Below are 12,744 nucleotides of genomic sequence, written 5' to 3' on the forward strand. Positions count from 1 at the left end.
CCATACATACTAATGTGGATTTGAACCAAAGATTTAAAATTTGGATTCATCACTCCTTGTGTAATGTGACATACCCCAGCCTTTCCTCCCTGTTTCCCTTCCTTAAGAATGGCTTCCTGACAGCCGCCCTTCCCCTGAGAACATCTCTGATGAGGCTTCAGTGAGCAGCAGGTGGATCAGCTGAAGGCCCACATACATCTCTCAGGTCCTGTCAGATCTGTGCTGGATTTGTTCCTGTTTCTTAAGGACACGACACACCTGCTACTTCCTCTTTTGTCCTCCATGTGTCCAGTCTAATCTAATATTTTAAGGACACATTGCACAGCACACTGAGATATACTGTTTTTGGCTGATGGCTCTCTGGGAATCACCTCGGTGGTGCAACAATTTTTTCTGCCTGTCAAACTGTTATCTTTGACATTTTTCATAAAATTCAACTATTCAACAATTCTTAGTTTAAATGGGTTCTTCACTAAGTTGCAAAGACACAACACAGGTTAGGAGTTAGGAGCCTTTTTCATGCTTTAATGATTCAGAGGTCAGCGTTAAGTGGCTTAAAAGTTCCTCTGAAAATGGTCAGATACACAGAGTGGACTGAAAACGTGTGAAAAAAGCAGCCAATGCCCAAAGAACCCTGAAAGACCTTCAGCTGGAGATCTGCTGCTCAAGGACACTAAAAAATAACAAATTCTGTCTCAATGGAAGCAAAATGTAAAGAAATACGGAGTGAGTCAAGACTTTTGCACAGTACAGTACTTGTTAACATTTTCTATCATGTATAATCTTTGTCATGTTTGAAACGATGATGCAGGCTGTGCAGAAGTGAGCGCAAATCAGCAGATCGTTTAAATGAAGCTGCACCTTGAAGAAGAATTCAAACCAAATCGCTGTACTGGATTATCAGTTTAGCGCTTTATCGTCCGTATGCACCGGTAAGCATAAAGTAAGAGCCAATGTTAGCCTTTCCCTGAGCTATTGGTTCAATTTGGGATAATTCGGCATGCATGCTATTTATTTAATGCACAGTCACACTTTCTCGCTCAAACGAGCCGTCGTTGTAGGTATCTTATGATTAAAAGCCAATAACTTGCATTTTTATTGCTGCTGGGTAGATAAACATTTATGCCGAATTAAACATCTATCCGAGACACTTTGGTGAGTCTAATCTGCTAATTTCAAACTCAGCGGAATACCGGCTGCTAATCAGTGAAACTTTAAATTCCTGCAAATCTAAAAAGAAGCTCGGCGTGACCTTCCCAAGCGAAAGAGAAACATCCTACCGCGTCATCCCCCGCGCGACAGCATCCTTTCTACCAGGTCCACTCCTCCCAGCATCCACCACTCCTCCCAGCATCCGTTGACTGTCAGCTGACTGTCCCACAGGGTTTGTCCACAGAGAGCTTCTCTGACCCGAGTCCATCTGAGAAGGTGATCTCAGCATGAAGCCACTAGAACCTTTTATTTTGAAACATTCAAAATAAAAGTCCCCTTAAAGGAAGAAAACCCTTTGATTTAGCATTTACTGTTGTAATTTTGGTGCCTAATATGGTAGCCTATGTTATATAATATATATACTATATTGCTAAAAGTCTTCACTCAGGCATCCAGATCACTGAGTTCAGGTGTTCCAGTCACTTCCACAGGTGTATAAACCAGCACCTAGGCATGCAGACTGCTTCTACTATCATCAGTGAAAGAATGGGTCGCTCTCAGGAGCTCAGTGAATCCCAGCGTGGTACCGTGATAGGATGATACCTGTGCACAGAGTCCAGTCACTGCTAAATATTCCACAGTCAGCTATTAGTGAGATTATAACAAAGTGGAAGCGATTGGGAACGACAGCAGCTCAGCCATGAAGTGGTAGGCCACGTAAAATCACAGAGTGGGGTCAGAGGATGCTGAGGGTCATAGTGCGCAGAGGTCACCAACTTTCTGCAGAGTCAATCACTACAGACCTCCAACCTTCATGTGGCCTTCAGATCAGCTCAAGAACAGTGAGAGCTTCATGAATGGGTTTCTATGGCAGCTGCATCCAAGCCTTCCATCACCAGGTGGTGTAAAGCACGCCGCCACTGGACTCTGGAGCAGCAGAGACGTGTTCTCTGGAGGGATGAATCACACTGCTCCATCTGCCAATCTGAGGGAGGAGTCTGGGTTGTGTAAAGTTTGGTGGAGGGGGGGGGTTATGGTGTGGGGGTGTTTTTCAGGAGTTGGGCTCGGCCCCTTAGTTCCAGTGAAAGGAACTCTTAATGCTTCAGCAGACCAAGACATTTGGGACAATTTGATGCTCCAACTCTGTGGAACAGTTTGGGGATGGCCCCTTCCTGTTCCAACATGACTGCACACCAGAGCACAAAGCAGCTCCATAAAGACATGGATGAGCCAGTTTGGTGTGGAAGAACTTGACTGTCCTGCAGAGTCCTGACCTTTATAGCTGCAAAGGGTGGGCTGACATCATGTTGGATTAATTATGGGATGTTACTCAGGTTCATATGAGTGTGAAGGCAGACGAATGAATACTTTTGGCAGTAAGATGAATATTTCATGCAGTGTTTCAATGTAAATGTGACAGCAGCAGATTTATGGTATTAATAGATTAAAATGCATTTTAAATAATACTAAATTTACTTACACTGTTACAATTGAAACACTTAATTTAAAGGATTGTAAATTAAAAGATTCAGCAGATCTCAATAAAGTTAAATAAAAATGATTTTTTAAATGGAAAGAAACCTTTGAACTGACCCAAGTTTAAAGTTTATGATAAAAAGTGTTGGTTCCCAAATAACATGCAGAAGAAAACTGCTAATAACAACCAAACATTATTACTCAGCTGCACACACACAAAAATATGATTTAACACAAAGCACCTGACAGCAAAAAGATAAAATTCCATCACTTATATATTCCTATGAGCTAGTTTATCTTTGACATCTTTGATTAAACTTTTTAAATATAGCTGAATCTGGTATTTAAAGATCATATTTTCATCAGAGTCACAGGCTGCAGATCAGCTTATCTAGGTTAGTTATCAGTCTAGATAAATTAAATCAAAAGGATACTTAATGAGAAAAAAGAAAAAAAAAAAAAAAACGAGTTCCTTCAGAAAATATTTATTTAAAAAGGAACATTTAAGGAAAACAAACAGTTTATAGTTACACAGAGATCAATATGCATTAGTCTCAAACTCCAAATCAAACAATGACCTCACAAGCTCACAAACAATATTAATTTATTACGACCAGCAAAGCTGTACAACCCACATTTGAATGGGTCGAGTATCGGAGATCCTGCCAGCGTCAAGGGTGGATGCAGCACGTGAAGATGGGCCCGGTGGAGATGAAGGTCCTTCAGTTGATGATCAGTACGTCGTTCTGGATCTCGTGGCTCAGCTGGGTTTGGAGGTCACTCAGCTTCTTCTTGAGGACAGCCAGCGCCGACATGACGATGGTCTCCGGTCGCAGAGAGCCGCACGACTCCACGTTGTAATAGAACCTGCGCAGAGTGTAACGTCAGCTGAGCCTGAAGAGTCACATCCACTCAACTTCAGCCTGTATTTAAGCCCCACAGACTGAACACCACTGGAACACATTTACTGCCTAAAACACACATGCAGTACAGTATGTGCTCATCTTTGCTTCTTTCATTTTTCCAAGGAATGCAGTGATGATGATCTGCGTTTTGATCGCATCAGCTGAGCCACATCAAATATTCCCCCTCACAAAAATAAATGAAATCAAAACCCAAGAATAAATATGCCCAGGCTAAAATAAGGGAAGGGAAGGATCACATGCACCAGATGCTTCCCTTATTTATTGACAACATCTGAATGGACCAACTTAAAACTCCCGGCCATCTCTAAAAGCCCGTGGGCTCATTTCTTTGTGAAGGATTTGGGTGGAAATTGTTATGACTATCCAAAAGATGCAGAACTCCCCAGAGGCTCACCTCAGTACACCATCCAAAGAAACGGAGAGTGCACAAGAGGTGAGGAGAGTGGGGCAAAGTGGAAGTGATATCAGGGGAAAACTATTGTGAACGCGACAGTCGAGTCAAGCAGGAAACCTTTGTTTGGTTTCAGGGATCCAAAGACTCGGAGCTGCCTTCCTTCTGGCTCATGTTAGTTAGTAAATTTCCCACTGGGCGACATAATGGTGAGAAAACCTCATGAACCTCTTTGCTGACCTTTCTGGCTTCCCGTTGGGGTCGTAGGGGGCCTGAACTTCATCCTCTTCGATCTCTGAGTATTCACTCTTCGGCCTGAAAATCAGTGCGTTGGTTCATCACTATTTTTATTATAATTATTCTTTAACATGTTATATTTAGACTGAGAAGAAAACGTACCACTCCTCGGGTCGTGGATAAACCGTGTGCCTCAGTGCGTTGTCGGGGTCATACTCAAAGGACACCCCCGCTGTGGGGTTCCACTTGGCGTGTTCCTTCCCGAAGCCTTTCTTAGCGTAAGCTCTGAGCCGAAGCTCCTGACCTTTACGGAGCTTCACCAGTAAAATGTCTGTCCGGAATCACGGGAAAAGGTGGAAACAGTGAGGAGGACGAGGATTTCAAAAGTTTAAAGTAGTGATGTTAAAACAGGCACCACACAGAGACCTCAGCAGCTGCCGTTTACACGGAAATGCAGCTTACCGTCTTGCTCGACGTAGTCGTTGGGATCGTTGTCTCGACTCCTGGAAGTCACCTAGAAAACCACAAAGCACCAGTCAACTTCCATTCTGCTTCCTGTCCACTTCAATGATTCCAGAAACAGGAGAAAAGCCTCACCGGGATGACTCTGGGGTTGTTAGACAGCAGGTCACGTGAGGTCACATGACGCGTCTGGTCCTCGTTACATCGAACATCCAGGGTGAGCTCCACCGAACACTCGGGACAGAAATCCTCGCAGGTGCAGTCCTGCAGGAGAATCGTGGCGTTAAAGCAGACCAGCACATCTCGTGTGGTTCAGATAAGCCTCGAAGGAGCAGGCAGGAGGCGGCACACGAAGCCCACACATTAGCAGCAAATGCACAGGACTGTTCTATATTTGGCCATTTACGTTCTCACATGCACCTGTCAATCATGTCTAGAAACCTTCAGTGTCTGACAGATTATGAAAAGTATCCCTACAGATGTACAGAAACATCTCTGATCTGTCAGGAGGAGTTTTTGAAGAAACAACAGCATAAACAAGAGTGAGGGCCATCCGGTGAAGAGATGGAGTACAGACAGCACAGACAAGCTTTCATAAAACACCTTTGAGTAACAAGAACAAGATGAAATTGTGGGTAATTGTGCTACAAATGGATAAGAACACTCCTGTCTGCTTACCCTGGAATACTGCATTTTGTCCACGATGTCGTCGCTGGTGAGGGGTATGAGGCCTGAAGATACAGGAAACACTCAGACTGTTACAGCAGCCTGTTCGGCTCTCACACCTACCCGGTCACACTGCAACAGGTATCAGATACGCTGTTATACATACCCACTCTGTGTGCGATGAACTCATCGTGCAGCACTGAGGAATTGGCGTCGATCTGGATCCAGTCGATGGCTGGAAATGAAGCGGTGCAGGTGTGGGTCAGTCAGTTAGACAGACTGCTGAGTTCTGGTGAAGTTACACAACTTTATCTAACAGCCTTTATTTTTGTTGTCTCAGTCTGAGCTGTGTGTTAACTGAGTTGTAAAACCATTTAGTGGTTTGAGAAAACCTGAGGTGGAGCCTGAGTAAATGCAAATAGCAGAATTCTGATAAACGGGTTTAGAAACGGATAAAGCAGGCTCACATCAAGCTTCTGGAACAGCCAGTCAAAATTTCAATGTGAAAAAGGGATCTGACAAAAACTATGTGTTTATTTCCTCCAAGTTATTAAAGCAGCTGAAACTTGCTACAGAATGAACTCTACAGTGACTACTTGATACTTTCTTAAAAAACAGATAATACACAGAGACATGAGAAGATTTAAAAGCATCACACCAGAACTCTGCGACATAAAAAGCAAAACGTTACTCTACCTATCGTGGGAACCTCTGACATAAAGACACGGCGGAGGGAGTTTGCGACCCTGCAAAAGAGAAAGAAAGAAGGTGTTTTAGATACGAAGGTCACAATAAATAACTTTGATTTGAAGATACATAACTAAGATTTGAAGTGTCCAATGTCACCTAAATTTATGAATTTACCTCTGGGATCAATAAAGTTATTCTTAAAATCTGAGACTGAGGAGACTGCCTGTGAGCACCTGAGATGAGACCTGCTGAGATGTATGATGGCACTAACACATTTTACAGAAATCCAAGAACATGCAACAAATTGTCCCATGCCTTTGCTAAGTGGCTCCAGTGCCTAAAAACATTTCAACTCAAACATAAAGTCCCAGCAGATCCAGGACCTTCTCCTGTCCAGCTCTCCTAGAGTTCCTGCCTGTCTCCTGGAGTCTCCTCCATGCCCTGAGACTGTGCTGGGAGACACAGCAAACCTTCTGCTAATAGCACGTATTGATGTGCCATCCTGGATGAGTTGGACTACCTGTGCAGCCTCTGTAGGGTCCAGGTATGACCTCATACTACCAGCAGTGACCCTGACCCTAGCCATATGCAGAACTAGTGAAAACCAGTCAGAAAAGATGAGGAGGGAAAACTGTGAGTGTCCTCCAGCTGTAAACCATTCCTGTTTGGGGGGGGGGTCTCATTGTTGCCCCTCTAGTGCACCTGATGGTAATTACATGAACACCAAAGCAGGTGACATTGATGAACACCCCCTCTGATACTTACTGACCTCATCAATATTACAGACGTTTACTGACTTGATGCTGAACTCTGATTAAAAAAAGTGTTCCTTTAATTTTTTAAGCTGTGTATTTGTTTACTTTAATGCCAATATATCTAATTAATATTGATTTGTGTATTAAACTTTTCCACAGATATCAGATTACAGTGAAGCACCTTTGTTTTCATACGTAAAACCACCGGTGTGTGTTTTGGAGAATAATGGCCGCCCTCCTCACACACTACAGGCGGGAAAATGAATCCATACTTACGCCAAATCCGTGTTCTCGATGACAAACTTGACATTTTCGTCCGTCAGCTCCGTGATCTTCACCGTTGGCTGGTTAGCATACGGCATTATTGAAGCTAAACGAGCCTAAACTTGACGTTTCACTTTTACACCCTTCGCCGTTGCTGCTCCGGCTTAAAGGCCTCCACGGACATATTTACTAACCGCTGATTGGCTGGGAGATGGAAACGCGCTTAGTGATTGGTTCAGAAGAGGATTAAAGGCGGGTCTTTCTTTAACATCCAGGTCACCCACTATCGTAGATCCCTTTTCAAAATAAAAGCATACAAACATTAGCGCTTAAGGACTTTTATTTGCAATGATTGTCTGTATATTAGTTTGGATCGTTTATCCAGCAAAAATGTCAAAACCTTTATAGTTTTACATTAGCGTGAAACAAATATTTCAAGGGTTCAGACACATTTAAATACATCACTAGGAAAATGTGACGATGCAGGTAGGCCAACAGTTTTTTTACATGTCTTAATTCATACGCTTTAAAGTCCCTATTTACAAAATCTAAAATGCACAACACTTCAGTTATTCTGGTGGCACAGTTTTTTTTTTTTTTTGCTTTAGTAAAATATAGTGACTTTAACTCCTTTAGTGGGTGACTGATTTCATCTGATCCCCACAACTGAAGACAAACAAAAAAGTTAAATATACAATTATTACTTTATTGAACTTTAACTTCATTCATCAGCTAAATTACAGACCTGCATCCTTCTGTACAAAGGGAGGGAAAAAAGTGATCTGAGCCACGGAGCGACAGGGTCGGAGGTCGTGCAGGTGAACAGAAACTAATTAGCTACTTCTGTTTATTAACATCCATTATCTCGGAGTCACTGTACACAGTGAAGCAGAAGTGAGAGCAAAATTGAAACTGATTATGAGCCCGTGGTGTGGACGGTCAGGATCGGTGCTTCATCGTCTCTGGTTCAGTCCTGTGAGGTTCTTCAGCTGGAAAACATCAGACATGAATGAGCACCAACATCACGCCGTGAAGAAAAGTTTCCCTCAAACGCAGATTTTTATCAACCCTCGGGTTTATACTTCTTCTAGCTGACACTGATACTTCTCAGTCTAAAATGAGTGGATTACACAGGGTGTAATGTGGGCCTAGGTTACTGATAACCCTCACATTCATACCTCGGGTCATGAGCACAGATTAGATGAGGAGGTTTAGCATTGTTGCAGAGGTGAATTTAATATAAGGCCACTCACTGTAACAGCAGCTCCCACGAGTCCCTGCACCACTGCTTCACCGGTCGACTGCACCTACACATCAACACACAGCTTACAACACGTGGCTGAAGAGCAGGGTCAGGTGTCATATTAAGACTGGCTCAGCAACATTATCTTTCAGTTGTGCGCGACTTTTCTTAACACCTTAAGCTGAGGGTCTCTTTCATTTAACTGAGTGGTGGGCGAAGCTGGAAAGCGATGAGATGTGTGCGCTTCTGCAAAAGCATTAAAACAAAGTCAGGAGACTTTAGTGATGTTTGACTCTCACTCCCTACCTGTTTGGCTGTGGTGGCCATGTTGACCACATCCTGGATGCGGTTATCAAGGAAGGTCCAGGTGTCCTGGAAGTCCGGAGAGGAATCCTGAATCATCACCAGCTCTGTGGTGTTGTAGATGCCGGTCAGCGCCGCCCGCTTGGTGTACCAGTTCATCTGCAGAAGAAATGAGTCAAACAGTTTTGTATTGGACATTTAGTTAAAGGTAAACTCACTGTGTGTGTCTCAAAGTAGAAGATAAACTGTAAAGAACACACAGGAAACTACACCATAATACAGCACTGTGCAAAAGTCTCAAACCATCTATAAAACAATATATAAAAGCAAAAGAAGAATTAGTTTAATTCCAACCAGTTTGAAAGTCAGTATTTGGTGTGACCACCTTTATTCTTCAGCACAGTCTGAAGTCTCGTAGGAATCCTTCTTTTTCTCTTTGTTTTACCCTGTTTGTTAAACAGTATCTGTGATGATTAATCTGCTGACAGGAGCCATCTTTCACTGTTTCTATATGTTCATGTCGCCCCTGCCAGCCAATCAGAACCGAGTATTTCCACAGGTCATGTATTAACAGGGACAACGTGAGATGTTGGTAGGGGCAGTAACCTGGGAGGTGGCGGGCCGGACATTTTGAGGGTGGTGATGAAAGGGGGACAGGAAGCTATGAGTAGAAGAAAAAGAGGAGGAGGAGGATCGAGGGTCATGGGATCCACTCACGTCTGTGGATCGGTCTCCTGCATAGTACCAGATGTCGTCCACCAGTGTGGAGAGGTGCTTCAGGCTGTCGGGGATGTTGTGGGGAAGCAGCAGGAGGCTCATCGCCTGAGGACACAACATCAGATGAAGTTTCTGCTTTGGTCCTGATCTCTGAACACACTGAGGTCCATCTCCCCAGTGCTCCATACTGTACCTGTGGCCATGTTTCGATGTAGGGGATGTGCATGCGCAGTCTGGTCTCTACAGCATCTCTGATAAAGTCTGCTGTCTTCTTTGGTCTGCAAGAGGAGGAATCTGTCATTTTCCACCTTTTCTGCTTACATAAACAGTACACGGGTAACCTCAGTCAGGAAACGGGGAATGCCACTGAGAAACACATACTCAGCCTGGCCCAGCTGGACCTGATTGTGTTGTTCAGCCAGGATCTCCGTCAGCTGTGCGTTGCACTGGGCGATGAAATGTAGGACCAGGTCTCCGGCTCCTTGGTCGAACATGCCAGTGGAAGCAGAGGACAAACCCAGACTCTGGTACCAACACAACAACCGCAGCATTAACAGAACAATCGGCACAACTGCAGATGAACGCGGGACTACGTGTAAAGTCTGTGCACTGCTGGCTCACCTCGGCGCCGGCTGCGATAGCTTCCATCGACCAGCCGTGCAGGGGGACAAACTCCAGAGCGGCAGTCAGGATTCGAGCCTGAAGCTGCTCCTCCGTTTCGTAATCCTCGTCCCGGTCTCCGCTCTGATCCTGGTAACTTCACACAGACAAACGACAGCGCGAGGTCAAGATTAGATCTTATGCATCAGGAAGCATCAACATACATCCTCCCATATGAGCCCTGTAGTGATTACTGACCCGGTGTTTGGACCGGCAGACTGATCTGCTGCTGGATCGGATCCAGAAACTCCTGCTGCATCCTGGTCAGCAGAGTGAGCCTGGTAGTGCTCATGGTAGGTGGTGGATGAGGAGGATGAGGAAGGGGGTTTGTCAGATTTGGACTCGTCCTGAAGCCTCAGCGCCGCACAGTGGAAACCTCGTCTCAGGCTGCCGCACGGAGGGCTTGTTGCTGTTGGTGCAGCCACCACTGGAGCATGGAAATATGGATTAACTTCCAGGGATTCAGGCGGATCAATCACCTTTTCTGCTGTTAACATTAACGTTTTCTTATTTATGTCTGTAATGAATGTGTGCGGTCTGTCACTTTGTGTCCTATTGTTGTTCACATAGTTATGAGGCTTTTACAAAAAGCACGTGGCTGAGATTAAATGTGACAAACTGCATCACAAGGTTTCACTTTTATACTGAAACTCAAGCTCAATGAAATCCCATGATTAAAGGACATTTAGAGCTGAAACTAACCATCACGATCCTTTATTACACCACTAATGTTACACGACTGTGTTATTACATTCTTAACTCAAACTCCCAAATCGGTACTAAAATATGGCGCCAACATAAATTTACTATTTAAAATCAAGTGTTGCAAAGAATAATACTTGTTATACTACACTCACTGACCACTATATTAGACACACATGGTCAGCTCCTTAAGGCAAATATTTGATCAGCCAATCACATGGCAGCGTCTCAGCGCATTCAGGCAGGTAGAGGTGGTCATGACGACCTGCTGAAGTTTAAACTGAGCATCAGAATGGAGAAAATGACTTTGAACGCGGCACGGTTGTTGTGAGATGGAGTAATTCAGAAACTGCTGATTTGCTATCATTTTCCAACACAGCTATCTCTGAGGTTTACAGAGAACGGTCCGAAAAGGTGAAAATATCCAATCAGCTGCAGCTCTCTGGCTGAAAATGCCTCGCTGATGTCAGAGGGGAATGGCCAGACTGCTTTGAACTGATAGGAAGGCAACAGGAACTCAAATAATCACTCGTTACAACCGAGTTATGCGGCTCTGAACGCAGAACATGTCGAACCTTGAAGCAGATGGGCTACAGCAGCAGAAGACCACACAGGATGCCCCTCCTCTCAACAACAAACTGAGGCTACAGTTCAAAAAGACTCAACCAAACTGGACAATAGAAGATTGGAAAAACGCCGCCTCGTCTGATGAGTCTCGATCTGTGCTCCAACATTTGGACGGTAGAGTCAGAATTTGGCATAAACAGCATGAGAGTGTGGATCCATCCTGCCTCGTATCAATGGTTCGGGTTGCTGGTGTAATGATGTGGGAGATATTTACTTGGAACACGTTGGGCTTCTCAGAATCACCCGAGCACCGTTTAAACACCACAGCCTGCCCGAGTGTTGACCACAGTGCACAGTGATGGCTGCTCCAGCAGGATAACACACCATGCCACAAAGTTCAGATCATCCCAAACTGGTTTCTTGAACATGGTGGTGAGTTCACTGCACTCAAAATGACCTCCACATTCACCAGATCTCAATCCTGCGGAGCGACTCTGGGACGGGGTGGAAGGGGAGACTCACATCATAGATGTGCAGCAACTGTGTGATGCTGTCATGTTTTAATATGGACCAAAACCTCTGAGGAGTGTTTCCAGCAGTTCTGAAGGTAGATGGGGCTCCAGCCTGATACTAGCACCTAATAAAGTGAGTGTAGATTTACCAGCCCAAACTTAAAGGCGATATCTTACAGGAAACTGGGTTAAATTTAACCTTATTTGTCTATTTTATTTGTGCAATAATTTAATATTTCATCCATCTGCTAATTGCTTTTCTAATTTGAGCAAATAAAAAATACTCCTAAATATTTCAGCCGGAGCTCTTAACTTCTATTTTATACTGATTCAGGTTACAACTGTGTGCAAGTAATAAAAAACAGAGGATATTTAGTTATGAAATAGCTGGTAGATTACTTTAACAGTTTAAATGTGTTTCAGTGGATAAATGAGGAGTTCAGGACATCTTTGGAAACTATAATCCCCGAATACTGAAACTTTATGGTAAAAACACTCCTACAGGAGGCTGCGGGTGTGTGTGTGTGTGTGTGTGTGTGTGTGTGTGTGTGTGTGTGTGTGTGTGAGTGTGTGTGTGTGTGTTACAGAGATAGAGGGAAAACTGAAGCTATATTTAGCCGGTTGAAAAGCTGCACGCCCTCTCCCGGGTGCAGGGACCTGTTTACCGTGCAGTCACCTCCCGGGTCCGCAGGCAGAGCCGCTCAGACACTAATAACCCGGCTAAAAAACCCCGTTTCTGGAGCTACTCTCGGTTCACTCTTGGCTGATTCTGCCCTTCATGATCACCTCTGCTGCGGACAGCTACCGCTTACGCGCTTTCAGACCGCGGCAATAACGCAGCGACGGACAGCCGCTCCGGTAAACGTTTCCCCGGCTGCCCGGTACCGTCACAGACACAACGGCGGAGCCGTCTTACCGCCGCACAACCCGCGGAGCGCCCTTCCAGCCCGCAGACCTCTCAGCAGCGCCGCCATGTCCAGCTGCAACCGGAAAGTCACAACAGCGTCACCACTGCGCGACT

At 44.6% G+C, this 12,744-nt stretch overlaps 2 protein-coding genes across 2 annotated transcripts; both read right to left on the reverse strand.

Moving 5' to 3' along the window:
* Positions 1-3,097: 3,097 nt before the first annotated feature.
* polr2c (RNA polymerase II subunit C) lies at positions 3,098-7,220 on the reverse strand. The gene is made up of 9 exons (XM_030731724.1): positions 7,032-7,220; positions 6,007-6,056; positions 5,477-5,545; positions 5,323-5,375; positions 4,780-4,908; positions 4,645-4,696; positions 4,345-4,513; positions 4,186-4,260; positions 3,098-3,495 (listed from the first exon to the last, which is right to left on the reverse strand). Exons 1-9 carry the CDS (start codon positions 7,115-7,117, stop codon positions 3,351-3,353), a joined length of 828 nt encoding a protein of 275 aa, XP_030587584.1. The 5' UTR covers positions 7,118-7,220; the 3' UTR covers positions 3,098-3,350.
* A 484-nt stretch (positions 7,221-7,704) lies between these two features.
* coq9 (coenzyme Q9 homolog (S. cerevisiae)) lies at positions 7,705-12,740 on the reverse strand. Its single transcript, XM_030731723.1, has 9 exons — positions 12,640-12,740; positions 10,141-10,369; positions 9,904-10,039; positions 9,664-9,806; positions 9,476-9,560; positions 9,283-9,387; positions 8,569-8,724; positions 8,273-8,326; positions 7,705-8,008 (listed from the first exon to the last, which is right to left on the reverse strand). The coding sequence occupies exons 1-9, from the start codon at positions 12,695-12,697 to the stop codon at positions 7,973-7,975; spliced, it is 1,002 nt and encodes a 333-aa protein (XP_030587583.1). The 5' UTR covers positions 12,698-12,740; the 3' UTR covers positions 7,705-7,972.
* Between the last annotated feature and the right edge of the window lie 4 nt (positions 12,741-12,744).

Source organism: Archocentrus centrarchus, chromosome 6, assembly GCF_007364275.1.
Source record: "Archocentrus centrarchus isolate MPI-CPG fArcCen1 chromosome 6, fArcCen1, whole genome shotgun sequence".
NCBI lineage: Eukaryota > Metazoa > Chordata > Actinopteri > Cichliformes > Cichlidae > Archocentrus > Archocentrus centrarchus.

Excerpts from the sequence above, each read along its gene's own strand:
- polr2c (XM_030731724.1), bottom strand. The coding sequence starts at position 7,117 with ATGCCGTATGCTAACCAGCCAACGGTGAAGATCACGGAGCTGACGGAC. Across the intron at positions 4,261-4,344 it reads TATCCACGACCCGAGGAGTG|GCCGAAGAGTGAATACTCAG; the intron begins GTACGTTTTCTT and ends ACTGATTTTCAG. Across the intron at positions 3,496-4,185 it reads CCCAACGGGAAGCCAGAAAG|GTTCTATTACAACGTGGAGT; the intron begins GTCAGCAAAGAG and ends CACTCTGCGCAG.
- coq9 (XM_030731723.1), bottom strand. The coding sequence starts at position 12,697 with ATGGCGGCGCTGCTGAGAGGTCTGCGGGCTGGAAGGGCGCTCCGCGGG. Across the intron at positions 10,040-10,140 it reads TCTGCCGGTCCAAACACCGG|TTACCAGGATCAGAGCGGAG; the intron begins GTCAGTAATCAC and ends GTCTGTGTGAAG. Across the intron at positions 9,388-9,475 it reads ACATCGAAACATGGCCACAG|GCGATGAGCCTCCTGCTGCT; the intron begins GTACAGTATGGA and ends TTGTGTCCTCAG.